This window comes from Ursus maritimus, unplaced genomic scaffold, assembly GCF_017311325.1.
Source record: "Ursus maritimus isolate PB19 unplaced genomic scaffold, ASM1731132v1 scaffold_15, whole genome shotgun sequence".
NCBI lineage: Eukaryota > Metazoa > Chordata > Mammalia > Carnivora > Ursidae > Ursus > Ursus maritimus.
The window spans coordinates 27,888,962-27,906,978 of NW_024423897.1; the positions used below are offsets into that span (position 1 = coordinate 27,888,962).

At 38.0% G+C, this 18,017-nt stretch overlaps 1 protein-coding gene across 2 annotated transcripts in view; it reads right to left on the minus strand.

The window, feature by feature from the left end:
- Positions 1-3,029: 3,029 nt before the first annotated feature.
- Positions 3,030-18,017, minus strand: part of PARP8 (poly(ADP-ribose) polymerase family member 8) — a 174,555-nt gene continuing 159,567 nt past the window's right edge. The window contains exons 24-27 of one of the 2 annotated variants that reach the window (XM_008692558.2): positions 15,666-15,739; positions 14,455-14,524; positions 13,534-13,618; positions 3,030-3,405 (exon numbers count right to left, since the gene is read on the minus strand). In XM_008692558.2, the coding sequence (XP_008690780.2) occupies positions 3,303-3,405; positions 13,534-13,618; positions 14,455-14,524; positions 15,666-15,739 (332 nt within the window). In that variant the 3' untranslated portion in view covers positions 3,030-3,302. Of the gene's footprint in view, positions 3,406-13,533; positions 13,619-14,454; positions 14,525-15,631; positions 15,740-18,017 lie in introns of those variants that run through there. The other variant, XR_005834861.1, reaches the window with a different exon arrangement.

Here is an 18,017-nt window from a genome sequence, read left to right on the forward strand (position 1 = left end):
TGAGTTTTTCCTTAAAATTTTCTCAAACACCATGGCCTCTGGCAAGTTATGGTATTATGGTATAAAGTACTGCTAAAATTCTTTCAGTGATTTTAAAAATTCATGGGCTTGCATATTAAAAATTTCCTTTCTCTTAAGCAAAGTGGAGAACAACTGAGAGATGTCTTTTCTAAACTCTTAAATTTTTCAACGAGAGATATTCAGAACATTAACAATAGTTTTGGGGTTGGTTTCTTACACCACATTTTTGATACTAAGTTGAAGGATGTGGCACTCATTTAAATTTTAAATTGAAAACCACCTTCGCATCCAACATTTGACTGAGATTTGCTGAGCAAAAAAATAATAATAATAATTTCAATATAATGCAATCTAAGGCACCAAAAATGCCTTACCATAATGTATTCTATAGCACTAGGTTATAAGTATATTATTACTTTTTTTTGTCTTCTTAAATGTTCAATCATTTTCTTCTCTTTCTTAATACAGTGGACAGTGAAAGAGGACAAATTACTCATAGTGAAATGTTTACAAAATCAGTAATGCAGGAAAAAGTAGAAATAAATTAAGGTTCTTCTTCCCCTACTTCAAGAATGAAAATAAATGATTACCTTTGCTCAGTGGGTTAATACTAAGTAGTAATGGCTACACAATTAATATAACTATAACAAAGCATCAGTGAACAGACTTCAGATATTATGTAAATACAATACAATATCACATGTTTGGAATCATCAAATATGTCAATAGGTAATATCTTAATGGGGTGACTGAATCAAGGCATGATAATGTTTAAACTTCTAAATTTTAAAGACCTACTTGGATCTCGGAAGCATGATGTTTGTTTACTAAGACAGATACTGAAATTAGATTCTTTAAAAATAAAAAGTATTAATATGCTACAGTTATCCCAATATTAAAAGTTCAATTAGAAGACTGGCTCTAATACTTAGAATATTTGCTTACAAAGGTTCTGAACTTAATTTTTCAAAACAAACTTACAACTGTCATTCTGCATTGCAATAGCATTCAATGAATTACCATTAGGAGACATGGGATTTTATTATCATAAAAGATGTCTATTAATATTTAGTAGCATGAAAACTATCAACCACTTCCCTCGCTCTAAGAGGCGCATCTACGTTTATTCTTGAACCGGCAGCAGAAGTTTGCAAATGCCAGTTTTTCCTCCCGGAAATACTCTCCCGAGTCCTCCAAGGTGCCCTTCCAGTTCAGATTCTAACACTTCGCTCCTTACAGATCACTCAACTGTGAAGTCAAACCAAAATGGATTAGGTCCGTGGTTTTAAAACTATGCTTGGAGGCACTAGAGAGAGTTTTTGGAGGCGCCTCAGTGGTGTTAGTGGCCACACAGGTGGGGCTCCAAGACCTCAATTTCTAAATCCGGCTAGTACATATATCTTCACAATGATGTCATATATAGAATGTGCCATAAAATTAATTTGAAAAATAATTTTGTTGCTTAAAACTGTTTTTAAAACCCAGTCAAAGGGATTTGGAAGACTTGGGGAATCGTGACAGAAAAAAAAAGCAAGTCGACCTCTCGTCCCATGTAAAGTCTTCAAGTATCTGGTCACAGAACACTGAGTAGGATACTACAGCTTGGCCCTACCATGCCGATACTATCCCTCAGTCTGGCTTTGAGTTCAGAGGCACAAGTCAGAACACATCCATGTTTTACGTGGATCCTATCACAATGATTAATATCCCAACCACTTCAAGTCTATTTTTGCAGAAATAAGTGGCATATCAATTATTTACAATATAAGAAAACAAACAATTAGTAAATACCTCTTAGATAGCAACCCTTAACAATGTGTATGACCTTTTTGCTCACCTTTTATGCCAAAGGAAATAAACACAGAAGTTATAACATTATACTTGCAAATGACTTTAAGCATTTTTATTTATTTTTTTCTTTCTAAATAAATTAGAATCAGATATGAGCCTTGATTCAGGTTTTGAATAGAGCGGCAGACTTGCTAATTAAACTGCTCTCATGAATGGCCTTATTCCAAAGACATCATGCAGGAAAATAAACACTGTCTAAAACTTACGAGGAATAAGAATAACTTTAGGACCCAAAGAAATAGAAATGATTTTGATGAGCACATGACTCTTGAAAGGAAAATGATAAGAGCTGGTGTTATTATTCTCTATAAACTTATTTGTGTTCTTTTAATATAAAAGTTCAAGTTTGTCTTCTTTCTCAATACGAAAAAAAATAAGCAGAGGTATTAGATGAAAAAATATAAAAAATGCTGGTGTGGTATAAATAAATTTTTAAAATGTTCCATTGTAGGAAATAAAAAATATATACTGTTTGTTTAAATTCTGAGACCCTTCTTTTAAACATATAATCATTTGAATATACATTTAGTCCACCTGGGGCATCTGTGTTCCCCAAAATATAACTGTTAGATAACATTATAAAAGAGCTGAATTTTAACTGAAGGGGAAATTACTTAAACAAATAGAAAAATTGTTTCTAAATATCTTCGGTGAATGGATGGTGGACAATCTGACTCATATCTTGGTTTATGTCCAGATTTACTGCTTACTGAATATTATTTTCTTTTCACTAAATGAGCATAGAATCATGGAGCCGGGCCATCTCTGTTGTCAAAGCACATATATGTGCATATACACACATATATGTGCATATACACACGTATATGCACGACCACACATTTTGATGCATCAGTCTATAGATATGTACATTACATACTCTTGGGCAAAGCACTGCATCTAAGACCTAATTGTTTTTGTATAAGAAAAAAAATAACAGGAGACTAGGAAACATCCCTCCCCAAAACATTTGAATGTTCATACCACTAATTAAATAGCACATCAGAATGTGCAAACATACTTATTGCAAAGTACTGTATAGATTTAGATTTAGACGTCATTATAAAATGTTCTCAGTTCTATTTTGGTAACCTAAAATGTCGGTATATAATACCAAATTTCCAATTAAAGAGTTTAATATAAAAATATCAGCGCAAAACTGTTTTTTCAATCTGTTTATTGTGTGAGCAGCCCAAACTTCAGTTTAAGTGCTGTTGTAATTTTATTACTAGATTCCATAACCCTACAATTGATAAATTTTATACCATTTTAGGTACTTAATGAGATACTTAGAAATACTAAGAAAAAAATCAGTATTCAAAGCGTTACTTTTGTTTATAATAACAATAAATTATTTTATCATCTTCTTCAGTTCAAAATCCAGCTTTGAACCCGAGGAAGGCTTTCAAATCATGTTAATTAAATGGTGTCCTTTAACCAGTAGCAGTTTGATTACCAATTACTCGAAGGATCTCTTTGTGAATGCCTCCTTCTTGTGTGTTAATATTAGCATCTCCAACTTGACCATCTTCATAGCTAAAACACAAAAAAGAAACATAAGGCATTTTTAAGTAGATGCAACACTCAAAAAAGCACTTAGACCCCCTTCGAAATGCCATTTGATAACTAAAATATAGCCAAAGGGAATCAATAGTGAAGACGTTATTTCTCAGCTGTATTTGTGTTCGCATTCATAAACGCAGAAGAGCCTGCCTGACGAAGCACAAGATTATCCTACATCACGCCCTGATCTGCCCCTTCCTTCCTTCCTTTTTAATCATAACTTTTTCATTGCCACAGAAAGCACTGCCTGTGTCTTCGCCTGGCGGGCATTTCCCGCGGCAGCTGTTCTACAAAGCCCACCGTGAAAGAACACACCAGCTTCAGCTTCGGTTCCTTAGGTTCGAGCCTTGTGAGCCCCACTCCCGCTTCGCTCTTTCGTTTATTTTCTGATCTGTGACACCCTTAGAAATTACTTCACGTTCTGCCGCTCTCCTTCGCCAGGCCTGCTTTCTCATTATTATTCCCCTGTGATCAGTGCAGCCTTTTTCCCTTTCCACTGGTGGCTCAGTGTAGTCTGACTCTAGAAGATGTTCTTATCTATGCTGGTACTTCACACAGCGTGTGCGCTAAGTTTCGCTAAACTACAGAAGTGGAAATGTAACATTAAAGGACAGTGACTACTAGTCTTAGAAAGAAAGAGTTGTGTTTTAGATAATTATTCATTGCCTCAAATAAACTTCCTTGGGCAATAGGAAAGAATTTCCCAAGAATGAATTTTTTAACTTCCGTGATAAGATACAGAAGTCAAATAGGTGATGAATTCATTTTACTTTGTAAAAATGGCTTCAAGACAGAAGCTTTCGAGCAGTGGTAATTACTTCAAAATAGATAACCAGGGGTGGAAGCAGTCTCAAAGATTTATGCGCTCCACTGTCTTCTCACCACATAAAAATTCTCCTGAAACAGCACAATACAGGAAAATGGAATAGATGACATACAGCAATGAGAACTCGGGTCCTTACATAATCCACCGCTCAAACACCTAGTGATAACTGCATTTGTATCAAGTTTAAACTCTAAGGACTGACCCACGGTCGCCTATCAACTTGGTTAATTCTATCCATAGAAGTACGCACACAGGCACGCACGCATGCGCACACGTGTACGTAAAAGACAAAGGTGAAACGTTACCGAGAAGAAAATAAAGGGATATGTGGTACACGGCCCACTTATAATGATTTTCCCAGGAGATCGAACTGTAAGTGCTCTGTTAATTAAATGGAGAATGCTGAAGTAAAATGCTTTAAGCACTGTCCAAATCTAATTTGGTGCTTTGTGGCAAACTGTGTAAAAGTGACATTTTATTGGGCAAGTACAACATATTATACTGGTTTTGTGTACATCCTGGCTACCCCCTGGGACGAAGAGTAAACGAAGCCATCCATAACGGCAACCTGGCTTGCAGGCTCATCCCGAGGGACATAATGGAATTTACCAAGCCAATCTAGCTAGTTCCTCAAGGATTTGGATTTTGGAAAGCAAAAAGACACTGCCAAAAAGCGAATGGAGAGACAAAACCAGAGTGCCAGTTATGCACAGCAGTCTACACAGCTCTCTCCTTCTTTTCCTAATATGCATTTATGTTTGGTCTGTCTCTGCGGCATCTGCGTCCTCTATAGACTGGGCACAAAGTTGAGTAAGATATTCTTGGCTTAACTGATACCCAGCCTACGTACTACCACCAGCTCTATTCCTTTCTATTAAAAGCTGACCTTTGAGATTTGTCTACAATACATTCTAACTGCTCGTGTTTTCCTCAAGCCACAGCAATCATTCTTCTGACCCTACCACTCTACTCAAACTCCGGACAATGGTTACCCATGGCCTCTTAGATGAGGCATTCATTTTTTACTTGCTACATCCCGCAGTATCTGATACAGTTGACTGCTCTTTTTCCTGAAGCTATACTACCTCCTCACTCCCTAGCTGGTCCTTTACTAATTCTCCGTTTCCTTCATTGCATCCTCTTCCCTGGCCTCCCATTCCAATGCTGGTTTTATCCACGATTCACTCTCAGTGTTTTCTCTTTTCATGAAATGCAAACTCTCAATTATTTCAGTCTCTCCCGCTGCTTTAATTATCACCCACATGCTGATTCCTAAACTATATCTCTAATCCTTACATCTTTCCCTAACTATAATTTTCCCACAGAAATCACAAATCCAGTGTATTCAAAACTGAACTTAATTTTTCACCCCAAGACTGCTTTTTTAACTCTATCAAAATCTCAATTTGGAGTACCATCATCTACCCAGTCTCTCAACAAGAGAACTTCAGTCATTTTTGGCTCTTCCATGTGCCTAAATTCAATAAATCACCAAGTTATCTTGCTTCTGTTTTCCTAATTATTCCCAGTCGCATCTTCTCTCCACTTGATGCCATTACCTCTGTTTAGGGCTTCATTATCATTCGTCTAAATAAGTGATTTTCAAGTTGCAGGTTATGTACAATTAGTGGGTTCTGAAATTAACTTAGATTGTCGGGCTAGCATTTTTCAATGAAATTAGAATAGAATAGGACATAGAATACTGAGTGCACCACACAAAGTAAGCATTGTCTTTTCCAAAGTCACAATGTCAAACACATTTTCTTTTGGAGTGAGAAACACTGACCTAGATGATTGTAAGAACACTGTAACTGATCTCTTAGTCTCCACGCTTAGCCCCATCGTCCCTCCTAGAAGACTACTTTCTGCTCTGCTAAAGTGATACAAATGGCCTCCACTTCACTTGCAGGACAAAAGCCAATGGCACTGGCATGGCGCACCAGGGTCCTTCATAACCCAAACCTAAACTTCCTCTCCAATCTTGTCCCACTCCCCCAACACTCTATTTCCACCAAATGGAAGGGTTTGCTATCCCTAAATACTATGTGTTCATTGGTACCTGAAAAGCATTTGTAGTTAATAGAGAGAAGATGAGACTCACACTGTTTAAATAAACAATAATAATTTAGGACAGAAAGAGCCCGGGGCAAAAGCGAGTAGAGAGTAGAGAGCAAGGGTGAGAGATTGAGATGGAGATTGAAAGTATTAAGAAAAATGCATATCCTTCCATTGTTTATGAAGCCCACAAGGAAGCATAACAGTTGTGGGCTGGAAGGATAAAACTGGCCACAGGCATTCAGGTGTCTTAAACTATGAAGCATATATAATAATAAAGGAAAGACAAACTACCATTTGACTGGGTCAGATGGTTAGATATATGCATTACTAGTGAAATTACAAGAGGACATATAGATTACTCTGCAGCTATTTATTAGTATTACAGAGAAACACTCAATTGCTAATTTAACAGTGAAGTTCATTTATGTCCAGAAAGCAAAAGATGAAAAAAAAGAAATGGAGCAAGAATGGTATCAATAGGGAAATGATACACTTGACTGGGGTTTTCAGAAGAAGTAATAATGAAACCATCTAAAAGGAGACAAAAATTACTTAAGTTCCCAGGAGCACTAAAGGATTACTAAAATTTTAATAAAAAATAAGCCAATTTGCTTTAAAAGCAATGAGAAAGAAAATAAAGAAAACAGAGAGAATTTAGCTGTCTGGAACTCTCTGGGTATGTTAGGAAATTTCCTGGATAAAAACTTCTGAACTCACTCACAAGTTCTATTCCCAAACTGAGGTAGCAGCTTTGTGACAGCTTTAAAGAACGGCACACGTCAATTTTTTTCTGGACTCCCTGAAACTGGAACCCAGAAACGATAGCATTGTTTCTCATGGGCAATAGAGAGGTTAAAATTCACCGTGAACTGAATGATATCCAGCACTTCTCCAAAGTTCCTTAAGGTATCTGATGTTTTAAGAGTACTGTCTATGTCACTGCCCATGTACAATTTCTTCATTACGTTGGAACGTTCCAGTCTTTGTCGCTGCTCTCACGTACTACGTGTGAAGTGTGTCTGAGAACAGAGTTTGCATTTTACTAGGAAGATAACAGAGTTATGCAAATAACTGTAAGACAGGCAGCAAGGACGAGCGATTTTAGGATGAGCAAGGACGAGTAAAATTTAGAGTAAAGACAGACATCCTGTCCTGACTGGGATGTCAGGAAAGACCCCGCGGAAAAGACCATATAGTTGAGCCTTCGGAGATCAGCTACGGTGGAGCTGGCGGGAAGGCTCACCATGTGGACTCACTGAGCAAAGGCACGGTAGTGGGAAAAATAATTCCAAGTTGTTTTCAAGAAACGCCTTGGATAATAATTTTATTCGATCAATGGTTTGTATGGGTCATTGAAGTAAGATAAAAAGGGCTCTATGTTGCAGAATATCATGTCTTTATTTGTTAAAAACTACCAGAGTGTAGGAACAAGATATAATCAAGACTCTGCTTTAGGAATGTTAATGTGATATAAATAGTATGATCTTCAGAAATTTTATATGCACAGAAATGTAGGCTATACACCAAAAGATTAACTGTAGCTAAATCCAAGAGGGGGTGTTATGGGTGACTTTCTTCTTTTTTGCTTACCTTTGATTTCAGTTTCTATACAATGAACGTGTATCACTAGTGTAATAATGTTAATGTTCAATAAATTTGGCATTGTACAAGATAGATTAGGGGCAATGATGAAATTCAAAGCCTGGAGAATAACTACTAATCTTTTGATGGACTCTGGGGCAAAGAATGATATATCCATGGAAATAAAGGTATTGAAAGGAGAAAACTGTATAAAGATAGACATGGGGGCTGATGACTATAGCGTCAAGTAAGAAGATATTAAAAACTACAGCTCAGGGTTGCAAGTGTCTTTGAGTAAAATTACTGCATAGATTGGGGGAAGCCAAGAACTTAACTCGGGGATTTAGCAATAATGGGTTTCGCTTTGTACATACGGATTTTAAGGTATGAGCAGACTTTTTGAGGGGAAATACCTAGAGAGCAGTTAAGTGTGGGCATTTCATTCATTCCCACTTCTCTGCCAAGCACTGTGCTGGGCACACAAAGACAAATGAGCCATACAGTCCCTGACCTCAAGATGTATGTCAAATAATGGAGAAGACCCTACATAAGAAAGAATAACCCAATGATAAAAACAAGCCCACGACATCACACAGTAACACCAAGGAGTAGCACAATGGAGTCAAGGAACGTTTCTGGGAGGAGGGAAGGCAAACGCTAAAATTTAAAAGAGGAGTGGAAATTAGATAAATTAGTGGAGGGGAGAGAGGAAGAGAGAATCCCAAGTTTATCGGAGAAAGGAAAGGAAAAGCATGCAAGCGTGGGAATCATAGCATACAGTTTAGGTCGTGAAGCGTAACATCTAGAGGTAAGAAACTGTGGGCAATGAAAACTGGGGGCCGCGAGGCTGCGGGCTAGATCTCCTTGACCTCCAATGCAGTGGTGCTGAAGAAAGAACAAAGGGATGGGGAGTGAGTTGGCTCCCTTTGTAAAGGAGACTGGACTTCATCTTATAAGAAGCAAGCAGCTCCTAAAGAGTTCTAAGCGGGAGAGTGATGTGGCAGTTTAAATCTTGGAACGGGATCTGGGTTGCAGACAGAGAAATTGGATTTATTATAGGCTGGGGATAAAGCAAAGTTCCCGATCGTATCACCTTGATGTCATACAGCTTATGTCACACAGGTTCACTGAGCCATGACTGAATGGTTTGTCTTCCAACTTTATAAATAACTTGTCTGTCTCCTCACTATGTTCCCATTCAAACAGTGTGTGTTTGGGTGTTTGTTTGTTTTTTGCAAAATGATGAAAGTTATCTTTCTTTTCACTGAATGGCCATTATACAGTTCTTATTTTACAAATTTTTCTTGTATCTGCCTCTTTAGATGGATTTCAAACTTTGACCAAATGTAAAAACCATACATAATCCAAAATATTTTCCTTTTTAGCTTTGCTTTGTTCATTCATTAAGAATGTACTGACAAGCAACCATGCATCAGATCCCAGCAGGATAGTACAAGAAAAGCAAGAGTAGGAGTCAGCCCTTTCGGACGTGACAGCCTCATGGAAAAGTCAGATACAATGAAAAAACTGCATTTTAAACGGAAGTGCTGCAGTGTGAGCTGCAGGAACACCGGGAAGAGAGATTAGTTTTGATTAGGAGCTTCCTGGAAGAAGTGGTATTTGAGCTAGACCTTAAAAGATAGATTTTGGATAAGAATTCCTGAAATTTATTTAGCACTGAGATCTGCCTGACTCAAGAACCTGAAAATACCCCATCTCTTTTCTGCAGAACTGTCTGATTTGATCCTTCCCATTCTTAAGTTTCTGAGCTTATTGGCAGGTCTTGAAAAATAGGAGAGGCTGTATGCCTTAAATTTATCTAATAGACAAAACATGGCAACAATTGATTTTGCAGACCTGCCTGCTCTAAATCAAAGAAACACCAACGTATTAAACAGGTAGGTAGGTTGTAATATCAAATAAGCAAGATATACATACCTAGCAGTTAACCTTTCCTTGCTCCAGAGAGTTGAGGAAGAAGACATATACTCTCACCATTTTCACTGTGGTGGGGGTGGAGAGGGTGGGTAGCCTGGGGGAGCCCATGGCACATGACACACCTACTCTCTTAACGTGCCAAATGATTAACTACCTTCTCTTTGATTTTATTATTTAATCCTATTTATGGAAAATAGCCAATAGTAAGTCTTCCTCTCTTGCTCTAAAATTCCCCGTTCACTGTGAAATAAACACTTTTGTTGACTATGACTAGAGCACAGTATGTCCATTTGGTTTTTGCATCTCCTGCTTAAGCCCAGCTTCCAGACCTTTTTAAAAACTGTTGCCTTATTTCTGTATATTGGCCTTAATGCCTTTGTACACACGTGTCTCAAGGCCAATAATGAAATCAAACTTTATCAATAATCCCTAGAATTGGCTAGAATGTGTTTATAACATCTGAATTATTACATTTTGCCTGAACCATTAAAATTTGATTGTTTATTCATTTTGAAATTATCCAACAAAATTTTTCAAACTCATTCTTTTTTTTCTAAGTGATCTCTTCCTTTAAATTTTACTTTCAATTTTTTTTGATATAGTAGTCTGTTCCCTAAAATATCCCCCCAATTCTTCTCTCATTCTGTGTTGTTGTTTACTTGTTGGCAAGACTATGATTAGGATATTAAACAACTGTTTTATTATCTCCATTGTAGAAATCAGATTAGCATGGAAATTATTTTGATTTTTTGTAGTTTCACTTAATAATAAATCAAAAAAGGAAGCCACAGTAATTTATATCCTAGTCTTCAGGCTGTACGTCTAACATAAGGAATTAGATGATGTTAATTTAAAAAACCAGAATAAAATGAGAATAAGAAAATGAGATTTTCTGTCTGATAACAGTATATTTGTGATAACTCACTTCTTCCTCATCAATTTATCTTTTTCTAGATGTTATCACTCACTGGGGAGGCACATCACTCATAGAACTCTGTGATTATATATTTTATAAAGAAGCTGATGTTGTAATTAGAATGTACATTAATTAGTGAATGGATTCTGCTTCTGATGTGTTTGAATCTTATCAATTTTCCTTAATTAGTCCCTTCTCTCCTGAGGGTGCAGAGAAGGATGAAATCTCATCTATATTTATAAAGAAATGAAAATCATTATCTTAATAGATTTTTTTTCTTTACACTATTTGGGAAGTAAGTATACTGGAAGAATTTATTCTCTTTTCTTCAGATGGTCTTTCCTCATTTTTTTTCTAATAAATACAGAAATCCATTGCTCCAGACACACACGTGACACATACATCCCTACAGGTTTATTTTACATATAATTTATGTAAAATCTCAAAAAATAACACTAGAATGCTTACTGCCTAAAATTGTTTATTTAGCTTAATAAATTTGAATTTTAGCAAAATACTAAGAGGAGTAAATTAACTGATTAACATCAGGCTAAGGAAAGGATTTTGGAGTTACTTTTCCATCTAAATCATAAGGTCACACAATCAAACAACTTTGTGATTGGATGTGTCTTTTGGAAGGCCAATCTTCTAACAGAGAATAATAGTCCTGATGGTCAAGAAAGAAGAGGGGGGTAAAATTTAATGAGTGCCTTTCTTCTTCTTCTTTTTTTTTTTTTTAAGATTTTTAAATTTTTTTATTTGAGAGTGTGAGAGCACAGAGGGAGAGGGAGAGGGAAAAGCAGACTTCCCGCTGAGCAGGGAGCCCGATGCAGGGCTCGATCCCAGGACCCTGAGATCATGACCTGAGCCGAAGGCAAACGCTTAAGCAACTGAGCCACCCAGGCACTCCTAGTGAGTGCCTTTCAATGAAGACCTGTGCTGTGCTAACTTTGTCCTCATAATAATCTTAAAATTGCATGCAGATAGCTTCGCTAGGAACCTCCAGACCCACATGGCATCCTTCTCTACCTTGCATTCTGACCCAGGAGACTGAGATGTATGAACTCTGTCAGTTAGCTCGCTTGCCCTCTACTTTCTGGCAGGGTTTGACCAATGGGGAGTCCCAGCAGGACACTGGCAGGGGGGCAAAGTTCAGGTTTCCCTTGGGTCCAGGCCCATAAGGGCAGGTTGGACTACGTAAGGCCCTCAACTGAAGGCTCCGGCTCCTTTCAAAGCTGCTGAACTAGAAAGGGTTCTCCCACTGGGTTCTGGGAACTGTTTCTGGTCCTCGTCCTTTTGGCCCTGGGGATGTAGAACACCTCGGTGTTACTAGATCCGGGTTACTACTCTAGACCATGGTGCCCCTATAAACCACACCTTTTTAAGCAATCTACTTGTGGGTGATAGAAATTTCGGTATTTCTCATGGGCTACAGGTTTCCGGTTGGGATTCTGCCTGGTAAGGTAGACCTATCTTGTTATCTACTGATAAAGCTCAGAGCGGTCACGCAGCGTGGCTAAGGTCACCTAACTGGTGAGCCTGGACACAAACTGTCTTACCAAAGCAGGCTCTGTCCGCCTTACTCCTGGCTGCCTGGCCATGAAGAAAGAATCTACAGATACATATATGTGTCACAATATATAATGTATGTATTAATACGTATCAAAAATACAGAAGATGCATGAATGCATAATACATAAATCAGTATCATAAGAAAGTCACAGTTTTCATACTATCCCAAAGAAAACCAGACAGTTCATAAAATTTGCATTGTGAACAGTTTGTCAATAAGCTAACAGATGACACGCTGCAGGCCCAGCATGCTGCAGCTAACACTATATACTGAAGCAATCTTGAGGCAGTCATTTTGACATGGCCTATAAAACAAGCCAGTGCTTTTTTCCATCTTCTCTTTAGAAGACGACATAAAAGTACAGAACAGATACACTCTGTTCTTCCCTGAGGTCCTTCCTGAGATAGGACTATGGATGAGGAAGGAACAGGCAGGAAAAGGGTTGGGAGTCAAGCAAGAGTGGGTGAAAATGAGACGAGTCTACTGTGCTCATTTTAGAGATGAAAAATAATGTTATTATATTTTCATGCAGGTCTTACGATATAGCTGTGTCAAAAAATCCAGATCAATATGCCCTGCATTGCCAGCCTATGTTACATGAAATGCAGATCATCAACTCTTTAAAAAAAAAATTATTTATTTATTTGAGAGAGAGCGCGCACACACAAGGTAGGGGGCAGAGGGGCAGGGAGAAGCAGACTCCCTGCTGAACAGCTAGCCCGATGCGGGGCTCGATCCCAGGACCCTGGGATCATGACCTGAGCTGAAGGCAGACACTTAACCGACTGAGCCGCCCAGGCGCCCCAGATCATCAACCTTTTATAGGGACAGGACATTCTCATTGTTGTTTTCTTCATTCCTACTTATGCTACTTTTTAAATCCATAAATAATTAAAGATATATATGTATGTGTACATATGTGTTTATATGTTACATCTGTCTGTATGTGTATGTCTATCTACACATATATATATGCACACACAGATCGTTAAAGAGGCAGAATGTTTTTCTTCAGTTCTTCTAAGTCAACAGCATTTACACATCACTCTGTTTTTTACAGTTCAGTAAAATAAAACAGAAACATTTGGATGATGAGAAAATACCTGTCTGTTACCTACTAGCCACTAAAGCGACCAAATAATAATGTGGTCACTACTATCTCATTCATGGGGAAGACAGTAACATACAAATTTGAACCTTTACACTTACACAAAAAAGAATCGTGTGCAGACATGATCAGTATTTGGGACGACCCATATCTCTCCATGTTTGTGCAGGTCAGGTGAGGTGATCACTGTTAAGTGGGAAGATAAAATTAAAGAATGATTTTACTCTAAGTTACTATAGCCCTCCTCTTATGGATACACATGAACAAACTAACACATGAAAAATGTTTAACCTTATAAGCTATCAAAAGTGTCAGTAAAAACAATGAAATGTCACATGATAATTTAATGTTTCAAACTCCATCAGTGTAACAACAGGAAGGGAATCACTTGTATATTATCAAAAGCAAATGGCCCCGACTTGGAGACCATGCAGAAAGCAACTTCGTGTCCTATATTAACTATAAAGGGTTGAAGACTTAAAAGCAGTTAATGGAGGCTACTGAAACTCCCAGCACCAGCTTTTTTAGTCAAGGTCAGATTTTTATAGCAAGAACAAAGAAAAGTATGGGATCTTGCAAATCACCTATCAATTTGCCTATCCCAAGTTCGGAACAGAGGAATAATTTCAGTGTAGAGGCAGAAAGACCTTTTGGTTTCTCTTCTTAGTGCTTGGTTCATTCTTCACATTTTTCACGGTATTACACATCAAAAACTAACTTAAAGAGGAAGGTGGCATATTCACAAAAGAGATTAGCAATACTTGATCAGAAAAATATAATTACCATCCTGAGATATCTGCCAAGAATAAAATACAGCACTGTCTGAATTCTTGCCAATTCTGCTTCGTTTTTCACCTTTACGATCTCTATTGTACCTGTTTTCCATCTGTGCCCTTAGAGAAGGTCACTAGGAATAATGCTTTCACTAGCCCATTTCGAGCATTCTGGAAATATAGTTATTTTCTTAAACACAGATAACATAGAGAATTAACGTTATGAGGTTTGTAAAACTTTCAACTTACCTTCACATAAGGCTATGCATTTTAAGTTACGGCTTTGCAGGAATTGGGACTGCTGTCCTTTTTTCTGTGACTAAATTCCAAAAGAATTTAAAAGTCAGAGTGAAAATAGGGCAGTTGCTCAAGTGAGAAAAGAACTCATCATCATTAAAAAATAATAGCCACTAAGATAGCTTCAGATTAAAAAAAAAGGCCTATCTAGACTAGCAGTAATATCCTTGCTTTCTTAATGTCAAGCTATATTTGTTGTATCATTTAATTTCTGTACATAATCATTATTAAATCACTCTCAAGATAAGTGAACTAAAAATGCTCAATTAAAGTTTAACAGCCTCACATCATAGAATTAGAACTCAAATTTATTTTTACTGGAAGCCTGGCATCCTCATTTCAAGGGAAACAAAATTAATATTGCATGATCTTTCCAAACACTACAATCAGTTATTCCAGATCACCTAACATACCCAAAACCAACCCATGTTTACAGCACCATTAACTAAGCTCCAGAGGTTTCAGGAAAAATCTCATGGAGAATATCTGTAGTTTTGTTTTTGTTATCTAGGCTAGTTATACTTTTTTCCCCCCAATTTAAAATCACATTCTTCCTTAAGTAGATTTCTCATTTGTCCACAATGGTTGTTTCCACTGAAACAATAAAGGATTTGTGCTTGTCCTTTTCTCTGTCTGGAATGTTCTTTCTCCCATATGGCTCATGCACTCACGGCCTATAGGTATCGACACAATAACCTGGGATGGAGCATCCTTTCCTGGCCACCCCAGGCAACACTCATTCTGGTCCCACCTTCCATCCCACCGTATTCAATAGCGCTTTTCCCTGATTCTCCTCCACTTCTCTCCACCATCTAGCATTCTTTCTCGCTAAACATACATTTAATTTATCCACAGCCACTCAATAGAATGTAGGCTCCCCCAGGAATTCTCTATTGTTTTTGGTTCTATTTTGGATTGTCACTACAGCCCAATGCCCAGGAATCTCTAACATTATAGCAGGAGCTGAATAAATACTTGCTGAATATTTACTGACTAAAGGCGTTTTGATTTTTACATTTTAGGGTCGGTTTTACGCCTTTGTGAGGAGTGGCCGTTTAAACTAATTTTGCGGACTTAAAAAGCCTGAGTGCTTGTTGAAGCCCTGCTGGCTAGTGAAGCTCGAGCTCACTCAGCACATGAGGCCCCTCGAGTCGCTACAACACCTGGGATGTGCTGCTGCTTTTACTGCTGGATGCCGGCTCATCTTTGGCTGTCACCTTCTGCTTCTTGTTCATCCCTGAAAAACACCAGCAAAATAATAATTTAGGGACAAAGCTGGGTGATACCCCTCAAATTACAATCCACTGGCACTGCAAAGTTCCACTGGAGGCAAAGACATCACTGCATCAGGCCACAGACGACCACAGCAGCTGCTGTGACCTGGCGTGGAAAGTCAGTGGGGTGGGGGAAGTAAGGATAGTGTTAGAACGTAGCATGTAGACAATCCAGCTTGGTTTTCTCTGTACTGAAAACAGGGATAGGAAATTCTCTTGCACAAAAGTGACATATTTAGAAAATTCTTAAAACTTGGTTTTAAAAGGCTGGTAGAGCTTAAACTTCCATTCTTACCATCTGGTCAGCAGAAGGAGAAGGCAAGGAGTGGGAAACATGAACAAGGTCAGAAAAATACATTTATACTGAAACTAACTTCATGAATTGATGATCTATATTTAATTCTGTGTAGAATTTACTGTATCATCTAATAAAGAAAAATTATGCAAGTTCTTTTGTCTATGATACAAGTTTTAGCTTACTCTGTTAATGCCATGACTTTTTACTGTGACAGATTTTAGACAGAACAGAACTAAGAGTCATAGCTGTTTTAGGATAGATATTTTTCTATGCTTTATTTGGAAATGCCCATCTACTGTCCAGAAATTGAGATGTATGTTCATTTTTTTGTTGTTGCTGTTTCAGTAAAGGCTTGATGAGAATGAATACATTGCAAATGGTATGAATGTAACTCTTTCCTAGTGAGAAATCTATCCCCCAGAGATGCAGAGGTGGAGAAGGTCAAGCTGAGGTACAAGGCCTAGGGTTTCAGACGTGCGCTTCTGGGAGAAAGGCAGAGGCTGTTATCCTCAGAGGCACTGTCCTGCTCTCCACCCCTCCACTTGCAAAGGCAGAGGCTGTTATCCTCAGAGGCACTGTCCTGCTCTCCACCCCCTCCACTTGCAGCCTGAAAGCCAACGACAAAGCTACTTCACGGTACTTGATGACTTAGTATGTGTTTCCTTATCAATGCTGAGGATGTATTTTCTTAAATTGGTTTTATTTTAGTTTTTTATTGTGTTACGTTTTAATGAGATTCAGAATCTGATTTATGCTGATTTTAATTTGTTTTCTCCTTTGAATTACATTATTCTACTTCCTGTATTATTTTATTCTTGCTGGTGTTTTTTTTTTCTCTCTTTTTTTTTTAAGATTTTGTATATTTATTTGTCAGAAAGAGAGCACAAGCAGGGGGAGCAGCAGGCAGAGCAGGCAGAGGGAGAAGCAGGCTTCCAGCTGAGCAGGGAGCCCGATGTGGACTCGATGCCAGGACCTGGCTGGGATCATGACCTGAGCCAAAGGCAGATGTGTAACCGACTGAGCCACCCAGATATCCCTGGTGTTTATTTTCTTAGTGTTATTTTGGCATATTGTATTTTCAAAGATCGTTGCAACAATATTTCTCCCAGATATCCCTGGTGTTTATTTTCTTAGTGTTATTTTGGCATATTGTATTTTCAAAGATCGTTGCAACAATATTTCTCAAGCCATAGGCTTTTCTACAATGTGACTTTGTCACTCTTTCCTTCAGGGACCAGGATGGAGTCTAGGAGCTTAATTCCCCACCCTCAAAGATGCACGGGCTTGTGACCGCTCTGACCAACATATGTGGGAAGTGCCACCATGTGACTTCTGAGGCTGGGTCAAAAAAGGCCTACAAAGTCCACCTGGTGCTCTGAGGACATGTGTTCTGGAAAAGGTTGGAGTGGAACGCTGAGACACAACTTGCTGTGGTTGAAAGAGCATGCACTTAGCAAAGGAATTAGATGGGTCTGGTGAACATTTATCTGGTGATATGACATTACATCACCAGGTAAGCATCTTAGGCATCTTCAGACTTACTAACCAGGCACCACCTGAATGACATCTCCTGAAGTCCTATAACTGCACAGACACACGAGCACACAAGCAAAACCAGCTACATATGCAGGTGTACGAATGTGAAAACATTTACAAGTCTGAAGGGAAAGGCAGAGAACACTGAGATTTGGGGGAAAGGAGAAAAAAATTTCACTTGTTACTTTATACAATTCTACGTAGTTTCAATTTCCTTCTTTTTTTCAATTTCTTTATAGTGAGCATAATTACTTTATGTTTAAATACATTAAGTTATTGCTCTAAAAAAAACCACACACATGCACCAATTGTTGCAACATATTCCCCCAAATTTAAAAGTGCCAAGAAATCACCCTGAATTTCACCACTTGAGGATAAGGAATGCTAATAATATTTTGATCACTCTT